At 51.6% G+C, this 20334-nt stretch overlaps 10 protein-coding genes across 10 annotated transcripts; 4 read left to right on the top strand and 6 right to left on the bottom strand.

The window, feature by feature from the left end:
* Positions 1-677: 677 nt before the first annotated feature.
* BD324DRAFT_615195 (hypothetical protein) lies at positions 678-3432 on the bottom strand. Its single transcript, XM_022014690.1, has 2 exons — positions 2350-3432; positions 678-2296 (listed from the first exon to the last, which is right to left on the bottom strand). Exons 1-2 carry the CDS (start codon positions 3096-3098, stop codon positions 1066-1068), a joined length of 1980 nt encoding a protein of 659 aa, XP_021873620.1. The 5' UTR covers positions 3099-3432; the 3' UTR covers positions 678-1065.
* Positions 3433-3660: 228 nt separating this feature from the next.
* On the top strand, positions 3661-5372 carry BD324DRAFT_648454 (stretch-activated Ca2+-permeable channel component-domain-containing protein; the record flags this gene model as incomplete). The annotated part of the gene is made up of 3 exons (XM_022017842.1): positions 3661-4201; positions 4252-4713; positions 4762-5372. The coding sequence occupies 3 exons, from the start codon at positions 3661-3663 to the stop codon at positions 5370-5372; spliced, it is 1614 nt and encodes a 537-aa protein (XP_021873619.1).
* A 95-nt stretch (positions 5373-5467) lies between these two features.
* On the bottom strand, positions 5468-7637 carry BD324DRAFT_648453 (major facilitator superfamily domain-containing protein; the record flags this gene model as incomplete). The annotated part of the gene is made up of 6 exons (XM_022017841.1): positions 5468-5635; positions 5674-5862; positions 5916-6721; positions 6770-6886; positions 6957-7280; positions 7334-7637. 6 exons carry the CDS (start codon positions 7635-7637, stop codon positions 5468-5470), a joined length of 1908 nt encoding a protein of 635 aa, XP_021873618.1.
* A 210-nt stretch (positions 7638-7847) lies between these two features.
* Positions 7848-9823, bottom strand: BD324DRAFT_615183 (glycoside hydrolase 97). Its single transcript, XM_022014689.1, has one exon. It carries the CDS (start codon positions 9790-9792, stop codon positions 8011-8013), a length of 1782 nt encoding a protein of 593 aa, XP_021873617.1. The 5' UTR covers positions 9793-9823; the 3' UTR covers positions 7848-8010.
* A 709-nt stretch (positions 9824-10532) lies between these two features.
* BD324DRAFT_615179 (arylsulfatase A) lies at positions 10533-13166 on the top strand. Its single transcript, XM_022014688.1, has 11 exons — positions 10533-10704; positions 10763-10995; positions 11056-11320; positions 11377-11591; positions 11635-11791; positions 11860-11964; positions 12006-12054; positions 12092-12116; positions 12166-12374; positions 12430-13039; positions 13104-13166. The coding sequence occupies exons 1-10, from the start codon at positions 10637-10639 to the stop codon at positions 12781-12783; spliced, it is 1680 nt and encodes a 559-aa protein (XP_021873616.1). The 5' UTR covers positions 10533-10636; the 3' UTR covers positions 12784-13039; positions 13104-13166.
* BD324DRAFT_237997 (hypothetical protein) lies at positions 13075-13771 on the top strand. The gene is made up of 2 exons (XM_022012249.1): positions 13075-13586; positions 13650-13771. Coding segments are annotated over exons 1-2 (336 nt in total). The 5' UTR covers positions 13075-13252; the 3' UTR covers positions 13652-13771.
* Positions 13518-15231, top strand: BD324DRAFT_238151 (RlpA-like double-psi beta-barrel-protein domain-containing protein-containing protein). Its single transcript, XM_022012250.1, has 3 exons — positions 13518-13588; positions 13653-13696; positions 13747-15231. Exon 3 carries the CDS (start codon positions 13892-13894, stop codon positions 14792-14794), a length of 903 nt encoding a protein of 300 aa, XP_021873614.1. The 5' UTR covers positions 13518-13588; positions 13653-13696; positions 13747-13891; the 3' UTR covers positions 14795-15231.
* Positions 15232-15890: 659 nt separating this feature from the next.
* Positions 15891-16536, bottom strand: BD324DRAFT_565045 (kinase-like domain-containing protein; the record flags this gene model as incomplete). The annotated part of the gene is made up of 4 exons (XM_022013033.1): positions 15891-16129; positions 16189-16288; positions 16351-16436; positions 16503-16536. Coding segments are annotated over 4 exons (459 nt in total), but the record flags the coding sequence as incomplete, so codon positions are not given.
* Positions 16537-16571: 35 nt separating this feature from the next.
* Positions 16572-18689, bottom strand: BD324DRAFT_237873 (hypothetical protein). Its single transcript, XM_022012248.1, has one exon. It carries the CDS (start codon positions 18516-18518, stop codon positions 16839-16841), a length of 1680 nt encoding a protein of 559 aa, XP_021873612.1. The 5' UTR covers positions 18519-18689; the 3' UTR covers positions 16572-16838.
* A 607-nt stretch (positions 18690-19296) lies between these two features.
* On the bottom strand, positions 19297-20114 carry BD324DRAFT_237623 (hypothetical protein). Its single transcript, XM_022012247.1, has 3 exons — positions 19916-20114; positions 19729-19869; positions 19297-19682 (listed from the first exon to the last, which is right to left on the bottom strand). The coding sequence occupies exons 1-3, from the start codon at positions 19917-19919 to the stop codon at positions 19372-19374; spliced, it is 456 nt and encodes a 151-aa protein (XP_021873611.1). The 5' UTR covers positions 19920-20114; the 3' UTR covers positions 19297-19371.
* Between the last annotated feature and the right edge of the window lie 220 nt (positions 20115-20334).

Raw genomic sequence — 20334 nt, 5'->3', positions numbered from 1 at the left:
CAGAAGTCATCGGAAGAGAAGGAGGGGAAGTGTTGTGACATAGAATTCAACATCGAGGCATTATAATAATTTTTTTCTCTGTACATTCATCCTTGGGCATTCGAGCGAATGCGGGCAGGTGCTTTAACTGCATGCATTCGGGACATTCCTACTTTGTGCCGTGATTCCCGGACACTGGTTATGAAAGCTGCAGAAGAGACTTTCCACCTGATATCAAACCATCTAACTATCTTTGTGGCAGGGTCATGCGCCACTTTGGGCGGCCGTCGCAAACGTCCCAGCGGACTCGGCGCTGGCGGCTATCAATTCCGTCAGCTTGCGGTTCTTCTCATTTGCGGTCTTCGGATGATCAAGCAGGTACTTGGTTACATTGTCCCAGTCTCAGTATCGTATACGGTAGCGGGACGATCCACAAGCGCTGGCCCACGTCAGTCAATGGCTCCAGGGGCGAATCTGATGTGCGGTGTGAAATCTGACCACTCACATTCGACTTCGGTCGGTTCGATCGTTTTTCCGAAGACCGTCTTCAGATGCTCCATGAGAGCCGGGGGCGGCACTCCTAAATCTTCTGCTTGTCCCATTAATGTATAAAACTTGTTTTCGATGCTCTCTTGGGTGAAAATGATCGAGGATGCATTGCTCGCACTGGCATCAGCGCCAGCCATATGATTACTGTCAGCCATCGTTGCTCGGGCGGAAATTCGTCAGATTTCACGTTCAGAAGTGCTTTCGCTCAATGCTGTGAGAGAGGGGACGGAAGGGGAGTAGGGCAAGTCTCTTTTCTGTGCTTTTTATACTCTCAGTACCCTTTGTCCCAGCATTGACCTCCGACCTACGAGTATGAGGGGAGAAGTTGAAAAGATCTCCTTTCCGGTCATGAAACACATTACAGTTTGGGATCCTTTAATCATCAATAACGAAGACAAGTCTCCGAATTTGCTTTCTTGCCTGGACTGTATGCTCGAAGGGTCCTAGCGAGATTGACCGTCGGCTCTGTCCCTTCAAAACCGACCAGCACTGCCTGACCCAAGATACTTTGTTGCATGGCCAGTACCACGCCTGCTCCTACGTATTCAAATCCTGCCAGTTGTTGCCTCCACCGCCCAACATGACATTCTGGCCTGTGGCCCCATTCGCAAGTCCATCGTTCCCTTTGATACCATTCATTCCGATGCCAGGTTGTCCTTGACCATAGGCGAACTGTCCCATTCCACCCATTTGAGCCGGGTTGATACCACCACCATTTCGAGCCTGACTCTGAGCCGCATTTTGCATGTTTGCGCGATTGGCCAACATGGCAGGATTGACACCCCGCATAGCTTGAGCGTTCTGACCAATTGTCATGTTCCCGCCTTGGTGATTCTGACCCTGATTCTGAGCAGCAGCGAGTTGGGCAAGTTGTAATTGCTGGAGCTGTAACATTGGATTTGGCTGGCCTTGTGATTGAGATGGCTGTGGTTGTCCCTGTTGAGGTTGTGGATATCCATTTTGCCCTGTGCCAGGTTGCTGAGCCATCTGATTGGCGCGCGCCAGCTGTTGTTGCATCTGAGCTAGATTGATCCCTCCTTGGCTTTGGTTCTGGCTTCCCTGACTCTGCATGTGTGCTTGCGCCTGAAGCTGTTGGAGCAGGGCAGGGTTCAAGTTCATACCTCCTGGTCCTCCCGCCGCACTCATTTGGGCAATCTGAGCGAGTTGCTGAGGCGTGAATTGCATCTGCGAGGGGTTGATGGGGTGTGATTGAGGCACAGCTGTCTGCGGTTGTGGTGTAGAATTTGACTGTTGAGATATACGTCTTTGGTAATCTGGTGGAAGATTCAGGTTGGCCGGATTCAGACCGCCAGATTGAGCGTGATGAGGTGTTTGCGGAGGGTTAGGAGCAGGAGGTCGGACTGGAGATGGTTGATATTGCGGTGGAAGATGAGGAGTGTGAGTTGTGGACGGCGAAGCAGCGGGGAAGGCTTGCGATCGAGGAGGATGAGCGGCATCAGATGGATAGGCTTGAGTGGGCGGAGGTTGCTGCGATATCGAATTGGATCTCCGTTGCTCGTACATCCTCTTCGCGAGATCGCCTTCCATCTTGACAGCTTGATCATGGTACCCGTTGGTCATCGGGTTCTGCCGGCTGTTGGATGGCTCTCCCTTGTTCGGCTCGGAGGTCTGGACAGGCTCTGAGATTGCGGGAGCTTTGTTCATGTGCGTGTAGTAGTCGGACGAAGAGCGATCGACGTGATATGACTGAGTGTTGTAGTCCCATTGTGGCCCTCGCTCCTTCCGTGCAACAGTCAGCAGATGATTCCTAGAGAATTAGTCAGTCGACAAAAACACCTCTGTTGTGTTGTGTCAACTCACCAATAAGACACGCTAGCTTGGATGGATCCCTTATCCACCTCTTTACCTTTTCCCGATGGCACGGCGAAAGAAGAAGCGAGACCGATCTCAGGTAAGGGTGGAGGCTTCTCCTGAGGCGATAATGGGAGCTCTGTAATTCCTTCAGATTCTAGCTTGGCGAGTTCTTGCAACTTTTTCCGTCGTTGAGTCCAGTGAATATTCATGCCCTGGATGCGTGCTCGTTTCGCAGCGATAGTCTCGGTAAGAGCCGTGGAGGTAGGCGTTGGTGGTGCATCGACAGCAGCCATAGGTTGGGACGGTTCAGGTGCAGGTGTACCGGACGTTGGGAGAGGAGTGGAATTTTGAGATGGACCTGTCACTTCTCCAACGTGATCGAAGGCGGTCTTCCTGGTACTTTGATCTGTATCTTCTTCCAAGGTCACGTCTCCATCCACCTGTCCTTCACCACCACCTCCTTGTCCATTTACTGGCGAGTTTGGAGCCTCAAGCGCATCCTCCCCTTCAACCCCATGGACTAATCGATGATATTCTTTCCTCTGAGATGGCGTGAGAAAGGATCCAAGATCGAAATGTTGTCCTCTTTCCCTCGCAATCTCCTGAGCAAGTATCAAGACTTGAAGTGAAGGATGATCGGTTCTGGTCGAAGCAGAGAGAGTTGTTTTCGAAGACGAAGCGGTGGTCGTACTAGTCGTAGAGGTCGTTGGAGGTAAGATGACTTGAATAGTTTTGGGAGGATGTGATCGTCCCATCTTTGCTCCTCAATCAATCGCCTTTCCCCCGCCCGGTTTCCCGATCTCCTTGTGTGATCTTGAGCAAGATAGACCTCCTGCTCCCTGCAAGACAACGTGTTTGGGCAAAGGGAAGGAGGCGGAAGGCGCAGATTGGGACTCGCTTCTTCCTACCTTTGCTTCTTTCGACCAAGATGGTAATCGAAAGGATGCCTCTATGTACAGCCGACAAGATGGACTGAGCAAGCGATGGTCTCAGCTAGTGTGTAGAGACAAGACCGCTGTCAAGGCTACTTCATACGCGCCCGCGTGAGTGGCTGAGGAGGATGAACAGTATGAAGCATCAATGCAATCAGGTCGACTGCCCGAACGAGCTGCAATTGAGGCTGCAACTGTGACAACAGTAGTCACGTGACTGTAATATCGGGGAACGCGTGCGGTTGCAGCATTGCATCCGTCCGGGGCATGTTCATACCTCTCTGCAGTTTGGAGATCATCATCCAGGATCTCACTGTGATTACACAATGGCTTCACAAGCTACGCTACATTTGCGGAATCCATGAGAGGATCCTCTCATCTCCCCATGTTATCGACCGTATTGTCGTTTCGCACTCGGTCGTGCGGCTTCGCGCTGTACGGAACGCTCGTCATCTTTCTTTGGACGATCTTTTTGCCGACTATAGCTGCTCAGACACCGACTGTATCGATAGATCGCGCTCCATCAGTGACCATCCTCCCATCATTGAACGTGTCCGATCCATCTGTCATCCTTGACTTACCGTCAGACACCCAGTCTCTCACATTCAATGTCCTCTCCCTCGGTATCAACACCTCAATCATTCCCGAGATTATAGTCTCCACGGCTTCTCCACCGACCTTTGCGATAAGTCACAAAGCATTGGAAGATACAGGATCAGGCGGATCGCCAGATCAGGGGAATCTGGTCAATCGGAACGGAGATACTTGGAGCTTGGAGTGGAATTTGGGTTATGCCAATTGGACCAGTGACGGGTCGGAGACGATTAGCTGTCTCGTGGGCTTCAACGTACAGGCCAACGGCTCGGTAAACGGACTATCTAATGAGAATGGCAATGTGATCATCGAAGTTGAAGTCTCAGCTTCAGGTGAGTTATACGGTTTACAATTTTGCTGCTGCTGAGACATTGTTTGCAAGGCCCCATTCGTACTGTCACCTCGTCCTTCCTCTTTCTAGGCGATACCACCTCCAACGCTGTCCTTCTCTTCTCTCCTCTTCTCATCTCTGATCCACGTGCTCAACCAACGTACCCGAACTACACCCTTCCGCCCGCGCAACTCCCTCTCGCTCCTCCATCCGCCAGATCGCCACAAGGCAATCTCAACCTCATCATTGTCCCGACTGCGTCATCTCCGACAGGTGATGGACTCGATTACTCGCTTGCTGCTATTCGCAGAGCAAATGCTTCTACCGGCCATATCGCTGCGAGCGAGAACATGATTATTGACGCCTTGACCCAATGGGTCAATATTGGTGATCGGGAAGGTTATAGAACCATGTGGGTCGTAGGAAACCTATTGGCAGATACAAATTATACAGCTTGGGCGGTGGATGATTCCGGTGTTCTCACACGACCCATGTGGTTCGCGACGAAAGATTGTGAGCTGTTTCGCCGCTGTATGGATAGTCACTCATTCACTTCCACAGCTTCATTTCCCTGTCAATTGGCTCTTCCGACCGATATCTGTCCTTCAGTGGGCTATACCACACCGCTCGAGGCAAACGAAACGACTACAACCCTGCCCGGCTCAGATATTCCGGTGGCGATGCCTCTCCGCTCATATCCCGAGAACATCACTGCCCTTCTGACGTCCTCGCTCCAATCCTTTTCAACGTCGCTCAAGACGACAGCGTGTGGACGAGATCTCTATTCCCACGTTTCATCCTGTGCCGACTGCTATGCTGCGTACCGAAATTGGTTATGCAGAGCTGTCCTGCCTCATTGCGCTGGTAGCGCTTCGCCGAATCCAAGCCAAGACATTACGCCTCAGACGTTGACTCGAAACTCGAGTTCTCCACGAGATAATGGTGTCCCATACACTTACGACTATGACGAGCTGCTGCCGTGTCTCAACAACTGCGATGCGGCGGATCGCGCTTGCCCTGCATTTTTGGTCTTCCGATGCCCGGTCCGGCACATCACTGGCCGACAAAGCTATGCTTTCATCGGCGAACACTCCAAAGACGGAGGCAATGGTGACCCTGCCGTTGGGCCTGCACCTCAGAGCCAATGGGGATGGAGGTGGTGCAATGGATGACAAGCTGAACGGTTTTATATCGACTCGATGCATATCATCGATTTCGGCAGCTTGGCGAGGCTGCTCCTTCTATCGGCTGGCTTACCAACCACTCTTTACGCGGCATTGCGCTTCTTAAACCTGGAAGCCTGCACTCCTTCTTCGACCAAGTCCTCCGACTCCTTCAGTGACTGCTCATCAGTCAACTTCCAGTTGTCAAGCATGAAGATCGAAGTTACTAGGCCAATGAACGCGACAATGGTACCGACAATGACCATAGTACGCTTTCGAGCGATCAGCTCTGATACATACACCGACTCACTTGCGCCTCATCTTGTGCTCTCGATATTGCCGTCCGTTCAGTCGTTCCCATCGGAAACTGAGCAGCATATCCAAACGGATTGGCATATGCCATCTCGATGAGGGTATCGTTGCCACCTAGGTATTGGCCCAATTTTCTGGGAACAATGTTCGTCCACATGGCACCGCCAATGGCAGAGCCTATACCTCCCTGGTCACCATCGTCAACCGCTTGCATGGATCCCTATTTTTTCCCTGGCTCACCGCAAGGTAATACACCACCAACCAACCAGCAGTGATTGCTCCGAGGTGCTCATGTGGCGCCGAAGCCTGAATCAATGCTTGAACGGGGTACGGGATCAAGCCGTTCGCGGCGCCACGGATGAGCTGAACGACAGCCAGCTCGGCTTGTGTGTTGGTGCTTGTCCTATATCGGATCATCAGACCAATAGCCAAAGTCTCAATGGCAGCTCCGGCGATGATGATAGGTTTCAGGACCCTGAATCGACGAGCGACCCACGCTCCGACAATCGCGCAGATCCAGCCTGCGACCGCGGGGAACGACGTGATACGCTGTGTAGAGATGACGGATTGACCAGCAGCGACTTGTAGGAATGTTGTCAGGTAGCCAGCGGAGATCGTTCCGGCCATCGGATGCCAAAGCGCGATCAGACAGCATCCGATGACTGTCTTGCGCTTGAGCAAAGCGAATGGAAGCAGGGGATGGGGAGCGTAATACCTTTCCCAGAGGACGAAAGCCACGATCACAATGGCTCCGATAACCAACTGGACGATGGAGTGGGCATCAGACCAATGAGCTGTCTGCGAATTGGCGAGCGTCAACGTGACGAACAAGAGTCCAAAGCCGACGACGAAGAGGAGCAAGCCCATGAAGTCGAGCTGCCAAAAGAGGGATACAGCTCCTCGCCAGAGGTGTTTCCGGATCGGTCGCTTTGGTCCGGCAGATGACGTCTCTGCAGCTGTTCGTTCGCCTTTGGATGAACGCGTTCCCCACCACAAGGTCACGAGGATGGGGATCGCAACGACAGGAATAAGAATGGTGAATATACCTTGGAACCCCATCAGCGTTCGCCTTCGTTGCGCATAAAAGCACATACCGAATCCCCATCGCCATTGCGTCGTGTTAGGACCTCTGTTCAACAGACTATCGACGATATTTGCAGATACAAACGCATTGATGACTTGAGGAATCGACGGGAAAATGGTCCAAAAGTCTGGAACCTCCTTTAGCTCACGCCTGCGCTGCCTACCTGCTTGCCGCCAACGCTACGCCCATGCACTTACATCGATTTCTCAGACTGGAGATATCAGCAATGATGATATTCTGCAAGAGGAATAATCCAGTGATTCCCAACTGGTAGATACAGTCTCCGACAGCGTAATCGACGATACTCCTTGACGACGCAATGATGACGTTTCCAAGGACGTATAGGATCACACAGGCCGCTTCAGCAGGAACTCGGCCAAATGCATCGGCCATTTTTGCGATGGGAGGTTGAGCCATAGCTTGAAAGACGGCCGCGATGGTCGTCACGGATGCCTGGAGGGAGTGTTGATTGAAAGATTCAGACGTGGCAATGTTCAGAAAGTAGCTGGCAGTGTATTGATCTGGGGCAAAAGGTCAGAGAAAAGAGATGGATAAAAAAACTCGTGAGACTTACTTAACGATAAAGTATACGAAAGAAGCATGAATGAGCCATAGATGATAATGAGGAGGAAAGGAGAGAGTCTGCCGATGAGATTCTCCATTTCTACGACACCTTTGCTCTTGGTCTGAATGACCGGTCCATCGTTGACGGTCGTTGTGGAGCCGCTGGTCAATGAAGACGATACGGGTAATGGTTTCACGTCCGGTTGTTGCTTGGTGACCTCTGGATCGTCCGTCTGACTGAGAGTGACTGGCATAATGTTCAAGGTAGATCGACTGTCCCCAGCAGAATCTCGGAAACTCAGCGCAGCAGGCATGGTCTGCGTGTGTGTCCTGGCTCGTTAACGTGAGGAGAGGTCAGACGATGAAGAGGCTAGAGTGAGCCGTTCTGCAGAGTGTTATCTCGAGACTCTTCCCATAACGAAAGCTCTGACAGTCTCTCGTCGGCCGAAGCATGCTATCCCTGTTCCTCCAGTGTCATCCCAGGTGCTAGCATACCCTTCATTTGGACTACATGTATGCGTGGTGTCTGTCATACTTGCCAAGACTACCTTACCGCTTCAGAAATTCCGGCCCGATTTTTCGTTATCTGATAAAAGAAAGTAGAACATCTTTTCCTGACCATTCGGCCGAAGTGTCAATTCTGCCAGCTTGGCATTGAACAGTACATGCACAGCGCTGTATCATCCTCTAAGTCCGCTCTTGAGGCCTAAACCAAGCTACGAAACCGCTCCTTGGCCCCATCGTGATGTCCAGCTTGTTCTCCGGTGACATGATCACGTCCTGTCGATCAAAGGCATCTGGTCTACTCTGATGCTCTCTCAATAGCGTACTCTTCCAATGACGACCATGACTTAGAAAGTCGTCCAGGCGCAAGGTGACTGTGTTTCTCTCAGCGCCATTGAGGATGCCCACAAGCCATTCCTCGCCCTGTCGACGGGCTTCCGCGACGAGCGTTCCGGGCCGACTGCCAGGCAAGACTAAGGTTTCGTCCCAGACCGGTCGAATGGCTTTCAATACGTCCAAGGCAGGGTTTGAAAGGTACGTCTCTGGTGATCCGCCAAAGCACAGGAACGGGGAAGTGAAAATGATAGCTTGAGCCAATTCGTGAGCCCATGTATTCCCCACCAGCTCCTTTGGTTCAAATACCGTGGGCGTGTAATCCCCGTGTCCAGCAATGTATCGCGTAAAAGGGAGAATGACATCGTGATCCGAGTCGAGAACTCGGTTGTACCGCGTGACATGCCATTCGTGTCCTCGGACTCCTTCCCTCGTCAACACATTTGGCCATGTCCTTTCAAGGCCTGACGGTTTGGTGGCACCATGAAAATCGACCATGAGTTGGTGTGATGCAGCATCTCGCGCCGTCTCATGGTACCAATTTGATATCGTCCGATTCGAGGGAGGAGGAAAATCAATTTTGACGCCTACGACACCCGCATCCACAGCTTTTCGGAAATAGGTCTGACGTTCTTCAACATCTGTAACGAGGTTACTGTGAACCCAGATCCAAACGTCCACTTCCTTTCCCTTGGCATACTCCACAGTCTCCTTGAGGTTCTCCCAGGAATTTGGCCAATCCTTCCAACCCTCATCCACTAGATAATACTCAAATCCTAACTCGGAAGTCCAATCGACCCATTGATGCTGTTCTTCAAGGACGGGGTCTCCACTGGCTAACCATTGCCATGCCGATCTACCGGGTTGTATCCAGTCTGCCGAAGCAAGAGAAGAGTCAGGACCAGGATTGAGATTCTGTACGAGCGTTGTATTGACCAATCCGGTCAAATCTCTCGCGATGATCGTCACACGCCACGGTTGGGTGATCTCCTCGTCCGTAGTCCAGCCCGAGGGATCGGCGTATAACGACCCATACAGTGCTCCGTCAGACCCTCTAGCGACTGCTAGATCTCCATAGTCTTGAACGTCGGCTTCCGTCAATGTCACATAGTGTCCACTCGGCAACTGCGCAGTGAGAGGGAATCCAAGGTTGCCTTCTGGCAGGTTCTCCAGAGTCGTCTCGTGCTGGGGACTCTCGTAGTCTGGTAATAAGGCGCCGTACCACACCACTGTGTTTCCAGGGACATGCCAAGAGCTCGAATCGCCACGGATGTGTCGACCTCTTCTGGCTGGTATCCTCAATCGAATAGCAACGCCATCATTCGCTACATGTATGTCGACCTCGAATTCTTCTTCATCAATGGAGGCTTTGACAGTCGTTCGATTCGCATGATTGATAGCGGTGGACCGTGAGCCAAAGAAGGGGTACGTCTCATGGATCGAGGACCTCTCACTCGAGCCAAGTGTGACATTGTGGTTCGTGTCCCAGCCTTTTAGCTGGATACTGATGGTCGACGGTAAGAGCACTTGATGCTCGTCAACGGACACCGTGTAGCATAGCGTCGAGCCTGGCGTAGCAAGCTTCAGACAGATTCGACCATCTGGACTTGCCACTGTGATTGGATCTCGCATGGCTGGTTCTGTACATGTATGTTGATTATAGGGACCATTGTCTCCCACGACAGCCATAGCACGCCCCCCCACCTTTCGGGTCGAATGCGGCCCGGCGAAATTTCCGTGATTCCGCTTATTCGGCGACCCGTCTTCGGGGGTATGGAGTCAGGCAGCAGAGCGGCTGCTTCCTGCAGTGGCAGGTATCTTGCAGTCACATATGGAAGGCATAGAGTTACAAGTCACAGCCTGAAAGTCGCTTTTCTGACGAATCTAAGTTCAAGGAGACGCGGTTGAGAGGAGGCGTGTTGCATGACAGTACACTCCTCATCTTCCAGAACGAACAGATCCGCACGTTCCACATCCGTCGCGTGTCCGTAACGACCCAGTGACGAGTACCACATAACCGTGCAGTAGATCCTCATGGCCAGACACAATGTCAGCGTGTGAAACGAGCAATGAAAATACACCACAATCATCCCGGTCTCGATATAATCAATACAGAGGACTCCTTCATAATAAAACCATCGTGAAGTGGAAAGGACATGTTCCACTGGACCGACATCGACAGACGTCAAGCGGCACTAGCTAGTGGGGCGCATAGCCCGACAGAACGATGTCCGCGTATGAGGGACCGCGAGTCCTCTCTCTGAGCAGATTTTCATAGAGAAGATTGGCCGTCAATAGCACCAAAAACGACCTTTACATGACGCCACGTGGACCATCCGTCCGTCATTCGGCTTTGACCGGTTCATGAACCGATTGCTCCGAGATGTCGTCGGAACTGAAGTGCGACCCCATTCTGGACCATCAGCAGTCTAGGCTTCGGCGAAATTAGTGGTTTGAGAAGCCCTGTCATACGCACATGAAGGTGACCGAGGCCAGTACGATCGGCAAGATGCCTGGTCGTCCCAACATCCTATTCATCATGGCGTCAGTTCATGCCTTGTGATGCCTCCCCTCCTAGCAAGCTTGCTGACCTGTTGCGAAGTGACGACCACGCTGCGAAAGCCATTTCAGCCTATGGTCATGGATTGAATCACACACCACACCTTGACTCTATTGCGCAGAATGGAATGTTGTTCAATCACTGCTATGTGACCAATTCCATCTGTACACCCTCTCGAGCTACCATCTTGACGGGTGTGCACAATCACATCAATATGGTTCAAACGTTGGAATCGGCCATCGATAACAACCTTCCAAATGTAGCCAAGCAGCTTAGTAAGTCTTATTTGCCTCCTTTAGTGTACTCAGGGACCCCTGGTTTGATCACGATCACAGGGACTTATGGAGACTACCAGACTGCCATCATTGGGAAATGGCATCTGGGTGAGGGAAAATCTCACGAACCGAGTGGATTCGATTACTGGGAAGTCATACCTGGTCAAGGGGTTTATTTCGACCCAGACTTCATCACGCCAAAAGGTAGACATATCGAAAAGGGATACGTGACCGATCTTATCACGGACAAGACCATCAACTTCATAGAACAGAGGGACAAGGACAGGCCATTCTTCGTCATGTGTCATCACAAGGCGCCACATAGGTGAGTTTTGTCTCCTCCCATTGGCCAGATGTCCAGTCCAATTCATGTACACCCAGAGAATGGGTGTGCCATCCTAAACATGCTCATCTCTACTCTGATCCTATCAAAGTCCCGACAACGTACGATGACGACTACGCCAATCGAGCCGCTGCGGCGGGAGCCGCGAGTAACAAGGTCAAGGTGAACATGACGTACGAGGATCTAGGTCTGAGCCAGCCCGAAGGTGGGGAGAGCGTCGGGTTCTGTCAGAGCGAAGACTGGGGCGTAGCGGGTGGGTCCACTGAATCGTACAGCATGGTGCTCATGCGACACAGGTGGATTGAAACAAGTCCCCTTCCCCGATGACGACCATCTGAAGGGTCTGGTCTTGGTTGATCGGAACACAGGGGAGAGATTCACCTTCAAGAGTCAGAAGGAGCTTGCAGAATTCAAATACCAGAGGTATATGCAGAGGTACCTCAGGACTATACAGTGAGCTGGCCATCTCAAACCACCGCCCATCTTGAACACTCTCGGTGATGCATCACTCATGCGCTTAGATCCGTGGACGACAGTGTTGGCCGTTTACTCGAGACGCTGGACAAGGAGGGTCTTACTGACAATACGATGGTCATCTACACGTCTGACCAAGGGTTCTTCTTGGGGTAAGTGAAGTGACGGATCGTTGAGACTGATGAGTTCTTAGTGACCATGGCTGGTTCGACAAGCGCTTTATCTATGAGGAGAGCTTCCAGGTGGGCGTGTGTCTAGCCAGATGCCATCTGACATCAGATGCCATTCCTCATCCAGGGTCCAGGTGAGGGAGGATCGGTCCGCACGCAGTCCTCGCTGACCGTCCTGATCAGGGATCAAACCAGGCTCCGTCTGCAACGACATCATCTCCAATGTGGATTTTGCCGCCACGTGGTTAGATTTCGCTGGCATCCCTCAACCGTCCTATATGCAAGGAGAGACGTTCCTACCGATGCTGCGTGGAGTGTCTCCGCCTCAAGATGAATGGGCAGTGGCGTACCATCGTTATTGGATGCACGGAGATATACCTCATAACATCTATGTGAGTGTCCAGCGCCGCTTTTCTTTTTTTTTCCTTGCTCACTCGCCCCCCGCAGGCACATTATGGTGTCCGGTCGAAACGATACAAGCTTATCTTCTGGTATAATCTAGGGTATGATTTACCCGGTACGCGTACGGGCGGAGAGACTCAAGAATGGGAATTATTCGATTGTCAAGCTGATCCGATGGAGCTGTTCAACATTTGGGCCAAAGAGGAATATACAGATATAGCCGAGAAGATGCTGAGAGTCTTGGAACGTAAGATGGCGAACATTGGGGATATAGCGGCTCATCCAGTGGGGAAGAACATCCAAGCTATTCGGAAGCTATATCCTGGGCCCGAACAAGTATCTCGAGGCGCGGCGGCAGTGGGGAAATCCAAGCAGCATAATCTAGACCATCACGATTGATTAGCAATATACACATTTGAATGCTTCCCGTGTGTGTGTGTGTGAGAGAGAGAGAGAGATCTGGACCACGAGATATGAAGAGATTTCTATTTCAGCCTATATTGCGAATCTCCCCGTTCTCTGAGAAAGTGCGAGGGGTCAGTCAGCCATGTGGGGGGCAGCAGCAGCAGCGGCGGCGGCAGGGACGGCTCTCAGTCAGAATGAGAGGAGAGAGAGATACGGATAGTCGTGTGAGCAGAGAGCAGTCAGTCAGCCAGTCAGTCAGTCCCCTCGAAAATTTTAAGCAATGTTCACCCGAAACCTTTCGCTCACAAGTCAAGAGCCGCCGCCGCCGCCGCCACGGGTTCGGTGGTACCTTTTTTGTTGTTCAGTCCCCTCAAAAACCTTTTCGGAAGTGTTTCATGCCCCCCGTCTCTCTCTGTCTCCCCATGCGCTGTTTTCCGCCACATTACGCGTGTTGTCCCATCCGATGAGATTTTTATTTTTATTATGTCTAAATCATCCGTTCCAGACAATGGGGTCCAGACTCTCTTTTTTCAATGGAAGATCATCGCAGACACCCTCAAAAATGGCCAGCCACTCGATTTCTGGGGACAAATTCATGGGTCATAGTGGCCGGTCGGGTAGCGCGGGGGGGGTTCATATAGAATGGAGAGTGCATCGAGATGTGAATCTATGCCCCATACTGACCCACCCGTCTATCTATCTATACCTCAACCCAAGCTCACCAAAAAGGTCAATCAACCGACGTTGCGTTTCAGCCACCTCCTCACCCAAGAAAAAGGTCCCCGCGCGCGCCAATTGTGTGAGTTTCCAGGACCTTTAGAGACGTCATGAGGTCCAAGCGCTGACTGACTTGTTAAAAGGAGGTTTTGAAAGGACTCAACCCTTTCAACCCTAGCCCCCCCTTTGCGTGTGTTGTGTTGTCATTCTCTCTCGACTCACAGCCCAACCTCTCACTAGAAGGCGACGACCAAACCGACTCATTGCTGCGAATCGACGCAGATCACACTCTCTCTCCTCTTCGTAGGATATACACACACCAGTGGCCAACTGACCGAGGCCACACGACATCGCCAATCCTGGCACTCACTGGACTTCCAAGACCATGCTCTTCTCTACTGCCCTCCTCCTCTCTTCCCTCGTCTCGCTCCTCCCTTCCATCTCTGCTCGACCTCAACCTTTCCGCGCACAAGTTCAACAACCCGCCACTCGAAATCACAATGAGACATTGTCTGAACGCGCTTTTGATGGCATGCGAGCGACCTACTACGCTGTAGGATTGGGAGCCTGTGGATGGTACAACCAACCCTCAGATTACATTGTCGCACTCAATTCAGATCAATATGGAGGTGGATACCCTGGACCACAATGTGGAAAGATGATCACCATCTCGTACAATGGAAATACTGCCGTCGCTCAGATCGCAGACGAATGCCCGTCTTGCCCTTATGGAGGTCTCGATCTCAGTCAGGGACTGTTCGAACACTTTGCCGACACTTCCGTGGGAGTGATCTATGTTGATTGGTGGTACAACGATGGTTCAGGTGGTGGTGGTGGTGGAAACCAACCTTCTCCCTCTCCTTCACCTTCACCAACGCCTACACCTACAACTACCTGGCAAGCGCCGCCCACTACCACCTCGACTTGGCAAGCACCAACCACTACATCGACCTACTCTCCACCTCCTCCTCCTTCATCTTCCTCTTCAACCACACCAACAACCACCTCCACCTCTTCTACGACACCTTCGACTTCTACCACGTCGACCACTAGCTCGTCCGCTTCCACTCTCACTTCATCCGCTTCTCACTCTGGATCTACCCTTTCCGTCAATGCCTTGGGCATCTCGACGAACGGGACAGTTCTCCCTGCTGCCGCCACTATGACTGTTAACGGTACTTCACCAGAGGACAGCAATACCGCCACAACCCTTGGAAACCTCTTGGTCTTCAACGAAGTCGTCGCGAGATTAGGCAACCTCATCGTTGCCGGCGCCGAATACAAGTAGGGTGGCCTGCTTTGAATTTCGCAACCTCGTGACTCCTTTTTGGGCCTTTTTTTTTTCTCCCCCCTTACGACCCCCATTTTATTGTTTTAAATATGGACAATCCTTCTTCTGCTCATGGCTCTTTTGGGAAGACTGCCCAAGTCACTACCATTGACCCGTGGCCGATAAAAGGCATTCAACCTCCCACGAATGAAGGAGAAACATATTCTCACGCTACGCGGCTTGGCCTCCGTCGGCTCGACTGCCGGCTAATGGACTCCAAGCCCAAATCCTTATAATCTGTATCATCTAGTATAATTCCGAGCCCTCTGCACTCTGAGCAAGGCGTCACATTCACTTGTCATCCTCACCGCCAAGAGGCAAGGGTTCATCCTACTCGATAGTCTTTGAACGGTGGGGATTGTATCAAACTTTGTTCTGATACCCTGTACCTGTACAATTAACTACAATCTTGTACATTGGGTATCTACTTGGCCCCCTTTTTTTTGAAGGGTCAGCAAAAAAAGCGTTTCAGTCATTGTAGAATCGCAATGCATCGCGACACTATTAGAGCCTGGTCTGAAATCCAAGGTTTCGATGTGCATCGTTTGGGCACTCAGTGCATTGGGGGACCTCCAATGATAGGAGAGACTCTGTCACATCCTTATAGGCGGTCACCGCCGCCCGTGAGCGGAATGTGATGTGACCTACCAGTAATGAAACCTGACGCCTGACTCAAAGCTCTACTGAAAGGCCTCTTCTTCCTCAAAGCTCTTCCAAATCTCTAGGTGTGCTCGATCCAGCTTCAGAACTTTCAATGAATCTGACAAGTGTTTCAATGCGGCCTTGAAACTCACGATCTCCCATGGAATCACCCCACCTCGTCCGGTAGCCCCCATCTCGCATCGATCGATGGTGGCATCATCATCATCGTCACATACATGACAAAATCATATGTGCTATATGAGCCAAACATGAAGCGACTCCATAACACTCATCGGAATCGTATCAACAAGTCATTCGCGCTTCGAGCAGAAACCAAAAATCTAATGAAATGTCCCTCTCTTGTCCCAAAACTAAACTAAAGCAAAACCAGCGCCTTTCTGGGAGTTCCCACGATCCACTCATGTTCCCTCACACCATGTATCGTGATTCTGAATTCTGGTTTGACAACCAAACACCTCTTCATCAGGTCGTACGGGCCAGGAGGCATTTGCCGTCTCGTTTTAATTTTACCTCGTCTGGCGTAGGACGGATCGGGAAAGGGGGATTCGCCAGTGAATAGTATACCGAGAAGGATACCAAGACACCAAATGTCTGTCGGACCTGCACGATATGACTGGCCAGAGAGGACCTCTTGAGGGCGAAGATTGTATCAGCGCCGGTGTTCAAAGGGACGAATCAAGCATGCTCACCCGCTGAGGCATATGCTATCGTCCCTCGGAATTGGTCATACAAGACTGGTGGACATAACCTGTCCTCGTAAACCGCGCTGCCAAAGTCGACAATCTTGATCTGAGGCAAGTGAGCTACTTGCCAGTCTATGATCGAGCTCTTCCGAAAACACTACTACTCACCTGTAGATTCCGATCAATGACAATGTTCTCGTCCTTCAGATCTCGATGATAAATGTTTCGATGGTGAAGATACCCAACCGCGTCGACTGGAAAGGACCTTGTCAGAGCCCTTTCTCCCGCACTGTCACCAACCCCCTTTTCAGACGACTCACCAATCTGCCTGAAGATGTACCTCGCCTCCAACTCATTGAATCGCTGATGTTCCACAGCTTCGAACAGATCATGGCTGGCTCTACGACCCATCATCGGCCTCTGAAGCAAGGAGGTATTGACGTCCGGCTCGTATGCGGTCGGTGATTTGAGCAATTCAGGCTTGGCATTGACTAGAACCGATGGGCAAGAAGTCACGTCTGGGGTATTTGAGTGATCGAGAGGCGCTGGAGGGACGGAGGACGCCTGGACCGCCGCATGGGGGTGTTCGAGGGTATGACATGGATCCCATGGATCGCCATGAAGTTCTTGGATCTGTGAATGGGAAAGTGTCAGCCCTAGGTGCTCGCAAGTGTGTGTGTGTGTCTGGTGCCGCGGCAACTCACGAGGTAAAAGAACTTGTCATCTTCTAGCAACTCGTAGAATCCTATAATACCTGGATGATCGCATTGTGCCAAGATACTAGCTTCGACAGGCCAAGCACCCCACGTATCGTAACCCAACTTGTCCTTGAAGATGAATTTGACTGCCACTTCCGAGCCTACTTCCATACCGTCAAATTCACGGTCGATCACCAGTGCGGAGCAAACGAAGCCGAAGCCACCGGATCCGAGTTCATCTTGAAGGAGATATCGGGACGTCAGTTCCAGTGGTAACCGGTGGCCGTCGAGGTATCGAGCAGATGCTGTGAGGGTCAGGTCGTTTTGCCCGTTGATCGTCGCTAAGGAGCCAAGGGTCTGGTGTCGAGCTGGGGAAGATGCGCTGCGGGAAGTGGGAGGTGGCACTGGGTATTTGAAGTTTCCTGCGACAGGGACAGGGACAAGGTCCTTATTGGTGACATTGCTTAATTGGTACTCTGGGGAGAAGATATCGATCAAAGCTGGTTGAGGGATACCAGTGGAAGGTGGAAGATCGAGATCGATTATCGCAGGGAGTGAACGCGATTGAGGATGAGAGGAAGGTTTCGGACACAGTCCAACCAAGTTCCATTCCAAATCCTCTTGGGACTGCATTGATCTCTGATTGGGTACGCTAAAACACCTGCCTCCGTTCCGTATACAGGCTTCGGCCAATGCGGCCGACCATGACAGCTGATGGCTACCGACGGCTGTGATCTGACATGCTGGAGACGTTAACGATGCCGAAGGGGATGCTGGGCTGGAAGCGGATCTAGACAGCGAGAAGAGCGGGCTACACGGTTCTTGGACGGATGAAAAGGGGGAGATCTGAATCATGGGAGGTGGGATTCGGAACCCATCGTTATTGACATCGTAGTGCAGTGCTCTTAATCCAAGCTGAGGAAGTCTTGGGCTGGATTTGAGGCTGAGCTCGACCTGAGGAGGAGAAGTCTGAATCTCGATGTACTCTTCGCGTATCAGGTCAGATAGAGGGAGGGCAGGCTCGGGTGAGACGAGCGTTTCGAAATCCGTCTGAGATGCGAATTCAGGGTTGATACCAGGAGAGGAGGAGGAGGAGGAAGAGGACGACGACGACGAGGCAGAAGATGGAGTGAAAGCCTCCCATTCAGATAAGAGATTGGTGATTTGAATCGAAGGTGTTTGAGCGTGTCCCTGCCCGGACGATGGAGCGAGGGCTGTACCAGATGGAGAGGAAGGGAAGGGGGCTATCATTTGGGGAGGAAATGGGAATTCTGTGAGATCTTGATGGTATTGAATCTTCGTTACGGCCTGATCAACATGGTTGATATTGTCATGTATTCGTCCATGGGGAGTCGAGTGGCATGCTGCCACATCGACGGCGCTGCACATCCCTGATAGGCCAAGGACGTTGCTCTGGGTTCCGGACCCAAGAGCCAGGGGTAGGGGTATCGGTGTGAAAGTCGTCGACGCCTCCAGTGGCAGACTGCCCGATTGGTTGACCTTGTCCAACGTGGTGAGCTTTGGCATGTGAAAGCTGAAATGGGACCATAGGCCAGTGTCACGCAGACCAGTAGTACCTGAAGTCGTTCGTCGACCTTTGGACCTCATCTTTCTAGCTGATGATTGACGTGGAGCCATGAAGGGAGTGTGATGAGGGGCTCAAGACAGGAAGAGAGAGAGGATAAGAATCTATCAGTGTTGTGACAAGCGAGTCAATAAAAAGGCCATTGAGTGCCATTCATTCAATAGACCGGGTGATACTATCCATGAGTTACAGACTTGCCAAAGCACACACACACACACACACACACAGAGAGAGAGAGAGAGAGGGGCAGAGACAGCGCACACACACACAGACTCTAAACATCCCGAAGGTGTAAGGTTGATTAAGCTTTCCCCAGGTATGGAGCCAATTTTTTCACCACAGGTTTCGAAAAGTCAGATGATCTTCGTTTTCGCTTACTCTCAATCTCCTCCCCCTTAGGTATGTGAATCTACTGTACTGTATTGGAGACAAAGACGGCAATCTGAGTCGAGACACGAGCCGCCTGAGAGAGCAAAGGGAGGGAAGGGAGAATTGAGCCAGAAAGAAGTGTCAAGATACAATAGATATGCTCGAACCACCTGTCTCGGAAGATACAGTTGTGTGGAGCCACGTAACTCATTTTTTGATTTTGGATGTAAAAGGATCTGCGAATTCCGGATCGTCGCCGGCCCGTCGAATCCCGTGTGTAGAGAGCAGTGGAGACCACGCATTGCTCAGGATCCTATCATTGTTCGCTCGAGCTTTCTTTCACATGGAGTCGCGCCGCCCCGCGCCCTACTCATCACCTTGCCATGAGAAGCGGGATGAGACGGGGACGAAAGGATGCCCAGGGCCAAGATCTAGGAGGAGGAGGAGGTGGGGCACTAGCTCCCTTCTCTACTTTGTCTGATCACCCACCACCACCAGCCGACCAGGCAACCGACTAGCTGAAACGTCGCATAGATACTAGAAAAAGGGTGTTGCTAAAAGCACGGGACCAAAGGTAGATCTTTCCATCAACGCATGGTATGTGCCTTGGATGAGGCGGGGTAGGGTGGAATGAATGAGATGTGGCGACATTCGCACTGCCGCCGATTCGTACAGTGTCAAGCCCAAAAAAATGCCAAGCCAAGGAAAACCGACACAGATTTCAATTAGTGTCCTAAAAACTTCCTGCGGGATAGCATACAGTAATACTGATACACACTCGATAAAGCCTCGTGATATGCGCTTCTGCGGTATATAGTAGCTCCAATGTGAACTGCCGCTGTTTAGATGTAAGTAATCAAGGTTTACATACCTTGCTGACGCCACGTAATTGATCACGAGCCGTGGTCTTCCCGCGGGCGGTCGTGAACGAGCTTGATGAGTACAGATTATTCAGGATGAGCGGCCGTTCTTGGAATGGGCATTGACCATTTCCGCGGGCCGGGCAAGTGATCTGATCAGACACAGACGATTCATCTTGAACAATGTTTGAGGGGCGCTTTCGATCGCGTCAATCACTCACTCATCCAGCCTCACATTTTCCCACGCAACCTTTCACCACAGGCTCACAGGCTCTCAAGCTGGCTGGCGTCACGCATGGTCCAGAACCGAGGAGCTCCCGTTGAAAGGATTCGCTTCTCTCACCCTTTGATAAGGAAGAATGATCACCCTGAGGGTAATGACATGAGGTCTGAAGACTCGACCGGGAGTTGTTATACTCTACAACCTCAGCGTACTGTAGCCAGGCAGATGCCACAAACAAGCAAAGCGCACAAGCGCAACAGGCAAAGCGCACAAGCGCAGCCGCTGAGCACGGCTTCGCGAATGAACATGAGCAGTCTTCAGGAGACTTCGACGGAGAATAGGTAATGGTCGGATCAGGTCGGGATGTACTTCAGAGGCTGGTATGATGGCCAATGTGTATCCGTATCGCGTTTCAGG

Source organism: Kockovaella imperatae (assembly GCF_002102565.1).
Source record: "Kockovaella imperatae strain NRRL Y-17943 chromosome Unknown BD324scaffold_2, whole genome shotgun sequence".
NCBI classification, from domain to species: domain Eukaryota; kingdom Fungi; phylum Basidiomycota; class Tremellomycetes; order Tremellales; family Cuniculitremaceae; genus Kockovaella; species Kockovaella imperatae.
Note: the sequence above shows the minus strand (reverse complement) of the source record. Positions and strands in the feature narration are given on the sequence as shown.